This window comes from Chelonia mydas, chromosome 10 (genome assembly GCF_015237465.2).
Source record: "Chelonia mydas isolate rCheMyd1 chromosome 10, rCheMyd1.pri.v2, whole genome shotgun sequence".
NCBI classification, from domain to species: Eukaryota; Metazoa; Chordata; order Testudines; family Cheloniidae; genus Chelonia; species Chelonia mydas.
In genome coordinates this window covers 65,815,892-65,828,465 of record NC_051250.2, presented here as the reverse complement: position 1 = coordinate 65,828,465, position 12,574 = coordinate 65,815,892, and the positions used below count along the sequence as shown (strand labels likewise).

Here is a 12,574-nt window from a genome sequence, read left to right as displayed (position 1 = left end):
AAGGAAGGGCAGCACCAGGGCAAGGCCTTCAGCCGATCGCACCGGGCATGCGCAGATCGCTGGCGCGGCATGCGCAGTAGCGCCCGCTGCGCGGACCGAAGGCCGTTTGTGACACTGACGAGTGTTGGAGGCCCCGGCGGCGGGGATGTGCGTGCCTCGGGCGGAGTGAGCGGCGCGCGGGGCGGCGATGGCGACGGCGGGGGGGTCGGGCGGCCTCCCGGAGGCGGCCCCCGCGGCGCTGCAGCGGGAGCCCGTGTATAACTGGCAGGCCACCAAGGGCTCGCTGCAGGAGCGCTTCGCCTTCCTCTTCACCAACGAGCTGCTCAGCGACGTGCGCTTCGTGGTGGGCAAGGGCGGCCCGCGGCAGCCCGGCGGCGGGGGGCCCCCCGGGCCCGGCCAGCAGCGCATCCCCGCCCACCGCTTCTTGCTGGCCGCCGGCAGCGCCGTCTTCGACGCCATGTTCAACGGTGGCATGGCCACCACCTCGGCCGAGATCGAGCTGCCCGACGTAGAGCCCGCCGCCTTCCTGGCGCTGCTCAGGTCAGGCCGGGGCTGGGTGGGGGAGACCCGGCGGCGGGTAAGGGCGCCCCTACTAGCCGGCGGGGGTGGGGCCGGGGGCTGAGGAGAAAGGCGGGGGTCTGCCCTAGCGCCGGGTTGGAGGGGCTTATCCGCTGGCGTTGGGCTGCCCTGAGCGCAGACAGCAGCTGGCGGGTTGATCAGCCTGTGTCCTTGCACTTGCCCCCGCCCCTTTCTGATCGCTGTGTGGGGCTGAGGAGTGAGTGCCACTGCTTGTAAACCAGCCGGCTGCAGAAGCCCTAATTATATCCCCTCATGGCTGCTGCTGGTGCCTGGCCCTCTTGTCCTCTCTCCATCCTGCACCTATGCCTGCTTGCTTCTGCATTGTCCTCCCCTCCCCGTTCTCTTGTCACTGATTCAGCATGCTTCATGTATTCGTGACCTGTTTGTACCTGGCACAAAACAGATAGAAACCAGGCGCAGCCATCATGTGGTCTGGCAAACAAGGTCAAACTGCCAGTTCCCTGCACAAGAACTCTTGTGATTTTGGACTCTTCTTTAGTTTTGGACTGTCCTTAGGCTTTATTTGGAGTTGCCCGTTGTGCAAATTATTCTTATACCTTCCTGGAGAAGAAAATGCTTACTTCAGGAGAATTAAGTGTCCTTGCAAAGGGATTGCCTTTGAAGCCAGACAGTGGGAGATGTAGTTTAATAATAGATCTCTTCTGTGTGTGTTGCAGTTGCTTTTTTCCAAATAATGCATAAAGGAAGAATTGAGTCTGCTCTACTGTGTTGTTGTTTTATTGATCTGTTTCACGGATTTTATTATTCTTGGGTCAAGTAAAAAAAATGCTTCTTGGTGTCAGATCATCGTTTTTGTTGTTGCTATTCTTGTTTATTAAGTTATTGTTGACCCACATGTTGTCTATGATATCTGGCAATTGCAGAGATTACAGGGTGGGGAGGAATGATCATCTAACCTATTTCAAACCTACACAAAACTAGCCAATTTGAAGCCTAGGTGGCAATTGTCAATGGCAGTTTATATGAGGAAAAAGGTTACATTGTACATCAGGGTTATTACTGAGAATTGGTAATTTGAATAAATTGCAAATAACGCTTAAAATTCTGTTCAAACTCTTCAGTTAGGCTAAACTTTTTATAAAATATAAAAACTGATTAAAGTCCCGAATTCCATAGAAATGTAGGGCTGGAAGATAATTTCTTGAGGTTCCAAGTCCAGACCCCTGCACTGTGGCAGGACCTAGTACAACTAGACCATCCATGACAGGTGTTTGTCCAACCTGTTTTTAAAAAACCTCCAGTGATGGGAGTTTCACACCTCCCTTGGAAGCCTATTCCAGAGTTTAACAATCCTTCATGTTGGAAAATTTTTTTCTCTGATCTAACCTAAGTCTCCCTTGCTGCAGATTAATTCCATTACTTCTTTAGGACCCTCCAAAGATTTCTCCAGTGGAGTAGTACAAGACTTCTAGAGTAGAGTGGGTACATCCTGCCTTTTACACTAGGAACCAACAGAGACAAACAAAGAAGGGTGAAGAGAATGGGGCACCTGCCCATACTCTTAGCCAGGAGCTTCCTTTTGCCAGATGTGGACTTTTAAAAGCCCCATCTTCTGGGAGGAACAGCAGAGTGGAACAACCGCTGACCTTTGCTCTCCTCATTGGCTTGAGGATATTAGTAGAACATCCCCTTCCTGCTCCACAAGTGACCTGGACTTACAGCTCCAAAGTTCAGTCATGAGTAAGGCTACGATTTTATCATGGAGGTTGCAGAAGTCACGGAATCTGTGACTTCCAAAGACTGCCATGACTTCAGCCTGCAGGCGGCTGGGAGCTGCAGGATACTACTGCCACCCAAGGTAGCAGGGCCCCTGAGCTCAAAGGTGACGGGAGTACCCTGTAGCTCCCAGCCGCCGCGGGCAGCAGGGGTGGCTCCTGCAGCTCCTGGGCTCTAGGGGACTCTTAAGTGGCCGTGGGGGGACCCTGAAGCTCCTGGCTGGGCCCCCAGCCTTTGGCGGCAGGGGACCCCACAGCTCAGGGCTGCAGGGTAGGGGGACCCTGGAGCTCTGAGCCCCAGTTAGTGGTTGGGGCCCCTGGAGCTCCCAGCCAGGCCCTGCAGCCTAGTAGTTCCCCATTTTGTGATGGATATTTTTAGTAAAAGTCAGGGACAGGTCATGGGCTTCTGTGAATTTTCCTTTTTTGCCCGTGACTTGTCTGTGACCTTTACTAAAAATATCTGACAAAATCTTAGCCTTAGTCATGAGGGAATGGCAAAACTGGATAGGCACTGGTGTACAGGGAATAGGTAAAGGTGTATGTTGCAGACAAAATGTTATTTCTCATGTTAAGAATGAAAAACGATGTATATGCAAGGTTTTTTTTAAAAAAGTAACAGCCATAGTTAGAGGTCAAATTTAAGTAGAAAAAGTTTAGGATTAAAGACTTAAGTTTCAATTCTTAAGTTAATTTCTTAACTTTAAAAATTTAAGAATGTGTTAAAGAGGCTACAGTTTGAACATTATGAAAATGGATGAAGGATAGGGGCCTTAGAATGCGACAGGAGCCATTGTGTATTTGTAGAGCTACTGGCACAGTGGGCTGATTGGGGTCCTGCAGTACTATAGTAAGAAAAACTATAATGATCCAAGGCCTTATTATATTCAGCTCTCTCTCTCTATATTTTTATAAGCACTGGCAGACTAAGGGGTTGGTGATATTTTAAAGGTTACCATATCTTGGAAGCCATTTGGTCTGGAAATATATACCTACGCCATTAGAATGTGTCTGAATTCTAGATATGCCAACATAAGCACAAAATAAAAATTCAGTATGTTTTAAAAAAAAAAACACCATCCCACTGAAAACTTTAATAGAAAAAAATGCTTGACATTTCTTTCTTCCTACTGTACACTTTTTGAAAATTGACTTCAGTATTATAACTGAGAATACAAAAGTTAAAATGACCCCATTTCCCAATGCATACTGGAAGAGAATGCAAGGATTGTATGTAATGTCACATTTCTTGGCAAATTTACTAAAATTAGTGTTCTTTTACAAGCCTGTATTGTAATAAATATCCAAGAGGACAGAAATGAGGCTGGAGTGGCAGGGGATGATGCAGGTAGTGATCTCCTGCCTATGTAAAGCAAATGAGTTGCCAGGTGAAGAAGAGGTTGTTGTTGAGACCCTAAGTGAGAATTTCCTAACTATATTTGATGTTGGGCACCTACCTACACTTCTGTGTCTTGGAAAGTCTCCCTGGTAAGCTATGCCAGTAGAGCTATACTGGAAAACCTTAATGTATATGCAGTTATACCAGCAAAAAAAAGGCCTTTTGCTGGAACAGTTTATACCAGATCCCCAAGTGAAATAAGCTATTACCAGCAAAAGGATTTTTTTGATGGTATAACTGCATCTGCTGCATCTGAAGTTTTGCTACCATAGCTATGTTGACCAAAAAAAAAACCCCAACCAACCAAACCGTCTCTAACTGACATACGCTATGCCAGCAAAACTTTCCAAGTATATACCAAGCCTTTAGAAAATTCTCACGTCAAATCCCCAAATCAATCTGAACTCTGCTTCTTCCCCCTACCACTGTAAGGTTAAAGTTAGTTAGTTTTTGTTGGGGAAATGTACAGGACTTAAATTACAAGTAATATTTCAAACAAAGAATTTGGAAATTAATTTCCTCTTATCTACCTTGACACTTCTCAGAACTATTGTTCAAGGCTCTGCGCTGACTCAGGAAGATATCTCTGCATGGGTTACAATCAGTGCACGTTTCGGAGGTTGTATTTACAATTGTAACAGCGAGCAACTTGGAAAAAAAAAATAACGAAAGCAGAGTTTGTGCTGTGCTGCCGCATACCAGCAGAATCAGAGACTTGCCTTGTAGCTAAGAAAGAGTCAGAGACAAAAGGAGTTTGTCTGTGTTTTGTAAGGCACTCTTCTTTACTGCTGCAGGAATTGACAGCCATCACAAACTAAAGAAGTACAGATTACTGAACTCTGAAATCAGATTAAAAACAAGAAGTCAGTTCTCCCTTTTCCTAAAATGCTATTTGTTGTAGGTCTACATGTGCAACTGGAATCTACATCAGAATTTAAGAAAGTCTGCCTCTATCTTCTCTGCTTGCTTTTAATATGGGGGAGGGGGGAAGGGAGTTATTAAAATACAAAACTTAAACATATTTGCATATAACAAATTTAAGCAGAGGAAATAATAAGCATGAAGTTTAGTCCATTCCATTTGAAACAGTCTATTTTTAGCTCTGTTTTCTGGGGAAAGTATAGCGATTACTAAGAACAATGCCCATCAGTAAGGCTAAAATTTTGTCATGGATATTTTTAGTAAAAGTCACAGCCAGGTCACGGCTTCTGTGACTTTTTCTTTTTTGCCTGTGACCTGTCCGTGACTTTTACTAAAAATATTCCTGACAAAATGGGGATCTGTGGGTCCCCACACCATCTGCAGCGGGGCAGCAGAGCAGGGGCTAGGAGCTGCCTGCAGCAGCGGGGGGCTGCGAAGTATCCCTGCAGCGTGTGGGCTGGGAGCTGCGGGGTACCCTTGCACCTCCGCGGGGCCTGCAGCCACCAGGAGCTTGGGGGTTCCCCCACCACTGCTCATGGCCGCTGGGAGCTCCAGGGGTTCCCTCGCTGCTGGGAGCTCTGGGACCCCCCCCCCCATGGTGGCCGGGAACTCGCAGTTGGAATTTGTGGGGTACCCCACTGCCTGCGGTGGCTTGGAGCTCAGGGGGCCGCCAGAGGCGGCAGAGGTACCCCGCAGCTCCCCGCCCCTGCAGGCAGCCAGGGACCCTGTCGCTCCCGACCACAGCAGGCTGAAGTCACTGAGGTTGCTGGAAGTCATGGATTCCGTGACTTCCACGACCTCTGTGACTAAATCGTAGCCTCACCCATAAGTAATTGAACCGCATAAACCGTTGCTCATTAGTTCTTTTATGCAGTAATTAAGTATTTTCCTGTGCCTTTGTGAACATTTATTTTTGTCTAAAGGAAAACTGCTTATTTTGGTTATTAGAGTTGTCGGTCTCTGATAGATGGTTCAAAAAGCCAAACCCTAAAAGTATTAAGGTATTTAGAAAATGACTTAGAGATGTTGGAAGGAAGGTATTGACATTCAAGCTTAAATTTAAAGTATTTATATAATTTAAAGTAATAGAATTATTCCTTCAGTAATAACTTTTTTTAAAATATGATTTTATTGTGGGTTTACTTTTTGCAATCAAGATTATAACCAAATAGATAAAGGAGGAGACTGAGGACTTATCTCTGGGGGAAAAACCATTCTGGAAAAAAACGAACCTATTATTGGTTGAGATCAAAGGTTTAAGAAATAAAAAGACTGTGTTTTTGGGCTGGCCTACACTACTGCTTAAGTCAATGTAAGTTACATCGCTCAGGGGTGTGAAAAAGTTATAGCAACCTGAGCACTGTCCACACCAATGCTGTATCGGCTGGAGATGCTCTCCTGCCAACAAAGCTTCCACCTCTCGCAGAGGTGGAGTACTTATGCCGAAGGGGAGAGCGACGGTGCAGCTGCGCCAATGTAGCACTGTAGTGTAGACTTGCCCTTTGTTTGTTGACTTACCATCCAATATTCCTCTTGCCTGTAGGGTTTTTTAAACAAAGGCCAAAAGAGTTCTGGCAAAGCAACTGCAGTGGTTGTGGGACCATTGGGATGATTTTGTGTGCATCCTGATGAGTTTAGGTAGGGTTCTCTGCTTTTTTTCTTGCGTTCTAAGGAGATAAAATTCACCAGTGTCCACAGAACTGATTGCAGGGGGCCTAATAAACATCCTTGAAAAATTTTCTGGGGGAGGTTCTCCTTAAGGAAATGGTCTGGTATGGGGAACTTAGTGAACTTAATTAATTCTTTTATAAAAGAATTGCCTCTGAACATTTTCTCACATTCTTACCGATACACTGAGGGAGAGAAAATTGACACTGAAGCCTTACAGGAAGAGACAATGAGGTATAAACCAGGAAAGAGGGAATATGAGAATGCAGGACCTGGGGAAGAGAGGGAGAATGGGGAGAGAACTTTGCAAGAGAGAGGATGAAAACTGGAGGCAGAGAAAAGTAGAGGTGTTGAGGAAATATAATTTTCTCTGAAAATTTTGTGTACTTAGAAAATGGATAGAAAAAGAAAGATTGTATAGACAGGTGAGATGCAGAAAAGGATATGCAGAGGGCAAGTTCAGACCTGTAACAAACAGAAGGCTGCAACATACAAAGTTTCAGAATTACTGACACACACACATACACTCTCTCTCTCACTCACTCACTCACTCTCTTCAGAAGCAAGCCACTCAAGCAATGAGTTCCCCATTCTGGAAAAGGAGGGGTACTGTGGAAATGCTCCAGGATCATTGACCCAGATCTTCAAGTCAGATGCTGACCATCCCCTAGCAGTTTGGAGAAGACTCATTGTTTTGCAATTTTTTAATAGTTCTTGTGCCTGTCTCTCTCTTTTCTAACTCAGCATTTTTGAACATTAAGAATTTATTCAAAATGCTTTATTGCTTGTCTCAGGAAAATCCCACAAAAGGCATTGTGATGGAAAAAAGAGACTTTCTTGGTATAAAGGGCTATGTGCACACTAGAAACATTCAGATAAGAAATTATGCACCCAACTTTTCCTAATATAGACGAGACAAAGAAGCATAAATCATATATTGGTATGTTGACATTTCTGCCCTAGTGTGGATTAAATTTCCTCACTCTAAAAGTATTTGGTTATATTGGATGCTTCATTGCTACAAGTTGCTGCATTCTTTTTTGGCCTCTGGTGGCTGATTCTTAGGAGTATATTCTCAGAGCATCCCAAGCCTACCAAGCTGATATGCAACTCTTACTCTTTTTTAAAAAAAAGAAAAGGAGTACTTGTGGCACCTTAGAGACTAACCAATTTATTTGAGCATAAGCTTTTGTGAGCTACAGCTCACTTGAAGTGAGCTGTAGCTCACGAAAGCTTATGCTCAAATAAATTGGTTAGTCTCTAAGGTGCCACAAGTACTCCTTTTCTTTTTGCGAATACAGACTAACACGGCTGTTACTCTGAACTCTTTTTTTAAAAAAACAAAAACAAACGAGGAGTACTTGTGGCACCTTAGAGACTAACAAATTTATTTGGGCATAAGCTTTCATGAGCTATAACCCACTTTATCGGATGCATGCAGTGGAAAATACAGTAGGAAGATATATATAGACAGAAAACATGAAAAAATGGGTGTTGCCATACCAACTGTTGTGGATAAAGCGCTAAGCAATAAAGTTAAAAAATATATACCCAAGCCTGCCATGACTTAATGAATGTGCTTATAGAAGCTGTACTAAATGAGTAAACCAAAATGTTTTTTCTGTTGCAGTAATGCTCACTAACGCCACTATATTTAAATCTGCTAAAGTTTAAAAACTTTTTTGTAAGCTTGATATTCCAGTCATTTAAAAAAATCCACACGCTATGAGAGAGAGTTTTCAAAATGAGCTATTTTATTTTTAAAATGAAAAATCAGCTGCTTAATTTGTAGTTTAAAATACTCTATCACTTTCCATTGTCTGCTGTTTCAATCCAGACGGTTCCTGCTCCAGCCTGTTACTCTCTTGCTCACTGTCACACCCCAGTGTCTGCAGTGCCACTATCTGAGCACAGAGGGTGTCTGACTCAGCCTTCAGGCTGGATGTCTTTGTTTTTCTCAGTTTTATCTTCCTTTATCTCCTCTGTTTCTGCCTTTAACTGATCTTTCTCGTTATCTACCATTTCCTTACAAAGCTGCAGGAATGCTCCAGGACCAGTAAAGCTCTCAGGCTTCCAGAGACCATTATCATGCTCTTGTACAAAATCAGTCAAACTGTTTCCCAAAATCGTTTTCAACTGTTCTTTGTTTCCAGCTGTTTCCCTTTCCTTCTGACATAAGCCCTCAACAAGGGTACCAGCCGAGGGCCCTGAGTCCCAGTAACAAAATATATCCATGACACGGGGAAATTCCAGGTTGCTACCTTGCCCCTGCTGTCTTCCCCTTTTGCACAGCACAGCAAACCGTTTGTTCCAGTCGTCCCCTTCCTCTCCACCATTCCTGACAACTAGCTCGCTAAATCTTTATCATATGTACAAAAGTATCTATCTACAGTGCTTGTGAAATAACTCCGAAGTTTTATTACACAGCCTATGTTACAGACTAATTCAAATCATGCTTTTGTTAGTACCTATTAAAAGCATATAAGCTGACATGAAAGGACCAGCTGTGATGCGTGCTGTCCATTTTTTCATTAACTCTGTGGCGATAATATGGGGCCATCAATTCTGCAGTCTTTTTTTTAAGTTTATTAGTCAAATGATATTACTAGATAGCTGCCTACTGTTGGAGAGTCTGGATTTTTGAGCAGTTGTTACATGTTGACCTAAAACCAATAGGAAATGAGGTAACCTGTTGATCCCTTTAACACTTTTTACTCATGAAGAAATTATCAGATTGCAGATCTAGAGCATAGTAGCAGCTATGTTAGTTTCTTGAGTGCCAATAGTTCTCAACTACTTTTTCATAAGCCCTATAGACTTTCAGGTTTGTATACACAATATAGCAGGGGTAGGCAAACTTTTTTTGGCCCAAGGGCCACATCAGGGTATGAAACTGTATGGAGGGCCAGGTAGGGAAGGCTGTGCCCCCCAAACAGCCTGGCCCCCGCCCCCTATCGACCCCCTGACTGCCCCCCTCAGAACCCCTGACCCATCCAACCCCCCTGTCCCCTGACTGGCCCCTCTCTACCACCCCACCCCCTGAGCGGCCCCCTGGGACTCCCATCCACCCCCCTGTTCCCCATCCCCAACCGCCTCAGAACCTCTGCCCCATCCAACCGCTCCCTGTCCCCTGACTGCCCCCCGGAGCCCCCTACCCAATGCCCCCCACCGCCACACGTGCGCGCCGCCACCGCCCCCTTACCATGCTGCTCAGAGTGGCAGGAGCTCGCAGACCCGCTGCCCGCGCGGTGGCGTGGCTGCGGGAGAGGGGGCTAGCCTCCCCGGCTAGGAGCTCAAGGGCCGGGCAAAATGGTCCCGCGGGCCAGATGGGGCCCACCTCTGCAATATAGGAACCTGTCCGCTTCTTTCTCACACTTTTTATATTAAAGTAAGCACCAGAAAAGCATTGTGTATTTTTAAGTACATTGAAGAATATGTTGAGGGACAAAATGTTGGTTTTTAAGCAAGGAGATTAGATTGTTATGGTTGTGACAAAGCCTGGGGATTGTTACCTGCTTACGTTCCAGGTTTAGCACCTTGTGCCTCATTGTTGCAGGAGTCTCAGAATAGTGCCTGAGGTAAAATAATGGATATTTAATGAAACCAAAGTAACAAGAGGGAGAAAGGAGGCTTAGGGCTTGTCTACACTAAAGGTTATGTTGGTATAATTTATGTTGCCCAAGGGTGTGAATAAGACAAGCCCATGAGTGATGTAAATTACACCAACCTAAGTGCCGGTGTAGACAGCGCTATGTTGGTGGGAGACATTGCTACCGCCTCTCAGGGAGGTGGTTTTATTATCATGATGGTGCTCTCTTCTGTTGGCATAGAGCATCTTCACCAGACACACTACAGTGGCATGGCTGCGTTGGTGCAGCTGTGCTGCTGTAGCTCTTCTACCGTATACGAGCCTTTAGTCTTGACTTAGGAATTCCTGCCTCTGTTAGTATGCACTTATTTATTATGTTTAAACCAATATTGGTGGTTTTTTTAATAACTTGTAATAGACAGAAATCTTTTTTGTGTATTTCTGTAACCAATAGAGCATTTTTGATTAACTTTCCTGGAAATTAGAGATGCTGTAGTGAAAGACTTGGAAATACTTTCTTCAGGTCAAGAACAGATTTCAAAAAACACAGTTCCCACCCCCAGTGATTGGTATCTTAGAATCAATACTCCTGTCTGGTCTCAACAACCAACAGCTTTCAGGAAAGTTGGTTTTGCTGCCTTTGGTGCATACCTTTTGTCTCTTGATTCACTGTTACTATTAAAACTCCAACTAATCCTGCATTCTCAAAAACAATGGAGGCAGGTCAGAGTTTCAGCTTGTGGCAGTCTCTGTCAGAAAAACAGAGACTCAAGGTCATTATCTGAAATATTAGTTTCCTGCAGAGGGAAAATGGTGACTTGAAATTAAGATGTTATCACAATGGAAGTCCTTGATTTGTGTCCCCTCATGGCTGGATGGATAGTATGCAATTTCTTTGAATTGAGAGCAGTGGTATAGGACGAGAGCAGGGGTCAGCAGCCTTTCAGAAGTGGTGTGCCAAGTCTTCATTCACTCTAATTTAAGGTTTTGTGTGCATATTAATATTAATACATTTTAACGTTTTTAGAAGGTCTCTTTCTATAAGTCTATAGTATATAATTAAACTATTGTTGTATGTAAAGTAAATAAGGTTTTTAAAATCTTTAAGAAGCTTCATTTAAAATTTAAATTAAAATGCAGAGCCCCCCAGACTGGTGGCCAGGACCTGGGCAGTGTGAGTGCCACTGAAAATCAGCTCGCATGCCGCCTTGGCACACATGCCAGAGGTTGCCTACCCTTGAACTAGAGGCATTGATACTTAAATTGAAGATGTTCTTGCTATTGAACCAGATCGATTTAATGAACTAAAAGTAATTCTGCCAGCTCAGCTGCTCTTCACTGGTTGTACATATCTAATAAACCAGTACAGAAAGTTTAGTTTTTAGGGAGTGTTACACTTCTTATGCAGATCTAATGGCATTAGCTTTTCATAAGCTAACATGCTGCCACATCTTAACTAGTACCAAACTTTTTTAGTGCACTTCTTTAATTTGTTTTGTCAACACAAAGAGGCTGTTAATCATGTTCTTAAATTTAGTTGGTATGTTCAGCTCTCCCTCAGTTATATCCCTTTTATCCTTCTGTATTTGTGTGTTATTTCCAGGTTTCTTTATTCAGATGAAGTTCAGATTGGTCCTGAAACAGTTATGACTACTCTCTACACTGCCAAGAAGTATGCAGTCCCAGCCCTGGAAGCACATTGTGTGGAATTTCTCACTAAACATCTTAGAGCAGATAATGCCTTTATGCTTCTTACCCAGGTAACCTGAATAAAATGTTGGTTTATGAAAATATTGCTTAATAAATCACCCCCCAAAGAGCTAATAATTTACACAATGTTAGATATCTAGGTAGTTTAGTCTGTGGTAGAACTATCTGTGCGGCATAGCAGTCTTTTTGCAAGCATCTTATTGCAGCTTTGTCACTCAGCTTCTTGAGTATGAAATAATATAAAGGAAAATGGCCTTGTAAATAAATGTATTTTTATATAGTTATTGGAACATCATAAACATGAGGTCTGTTCTCTCTTCAGTGCTATTAATATTAATATTCTAATGAGTTAATCTGAGGCTCTTTGAGAACATTGTCTTTTTTGATCCAATATTGTAGTTTTGACTTGCAATTTCAAATATAGAGATTTATCTTTGGCAGTGTAATAATAATATTCAGGAAGGAGAATTGGAGAAATCTGATACAAAAACTCTTAATGAAGTACATCATTCAAGGGCTGTTTGACACAAACTCAAGGAATACTTGAAAGGTAAATTGAGGCTGTCTAAATAGAATGTATCCATTATTCTGGAGTAAAAACTTGTTTGTTTGGGTTACTTCATAAATCTGTTGGTTGCAACACCAGACTCATACCATTTGTCTGTAAACAATATATTATCTCCATAGGCTCGATTATTTGATGAACCTCAGCTTGCTAGTCTTTGTCTTGACACTATAGACAAAAGTACAATGGATGCAATAAGTGCAGAAGGTTTTACTGATATTGACATAGGTAAGTTGCCTTCTATTACCAGAATATGAATTTAAACTTTGTAAAAGAACTGTATTGATTTGCATTGTTAAACGGTGTACCTTTTGGTCAAAGCTTGCCCTGAAACATGTACAATATATAGGCTCTAAAAGATTCCCATATATAATAACCATCACTCTGCTAAAAGGCTTAGCCATTTAAAC

The 12,574-nt window shown here is 43.4% G+C and overlaps 1 protein-coding gene across 1 annotated transcript in view; it reads left to right on the top strand.

Moving 5' to 3' along the window:
• The first annotated feature begins 83 nt into the window (after positions 1 to 83).
• BTBD1 (BTB domain containing 1) overlaps positions 84 to 12,574 on the top strand; it is a 37,170-nt gene continuing 24,679 nt past the window's right edge. The window contains exons 1-3 of the mRNA XM_037911441.2: positions 84 to 540; positions 11,493 to 11,649; positions 12,287 to 12,392. Of these exons, the coding sequence (XP_037767369.2) occupies positions 188 to 540; positions 11,493 to 11,649; positions 12,287 to 12,392 (616 nt within the window). The 5' untranslated portion in view covers positions 84 to 187. The remainder of the gene's footprint in view (positions 541 to 11,492; positions 11,650 to 12,286; positions 12,393 to 12,574) is intronic.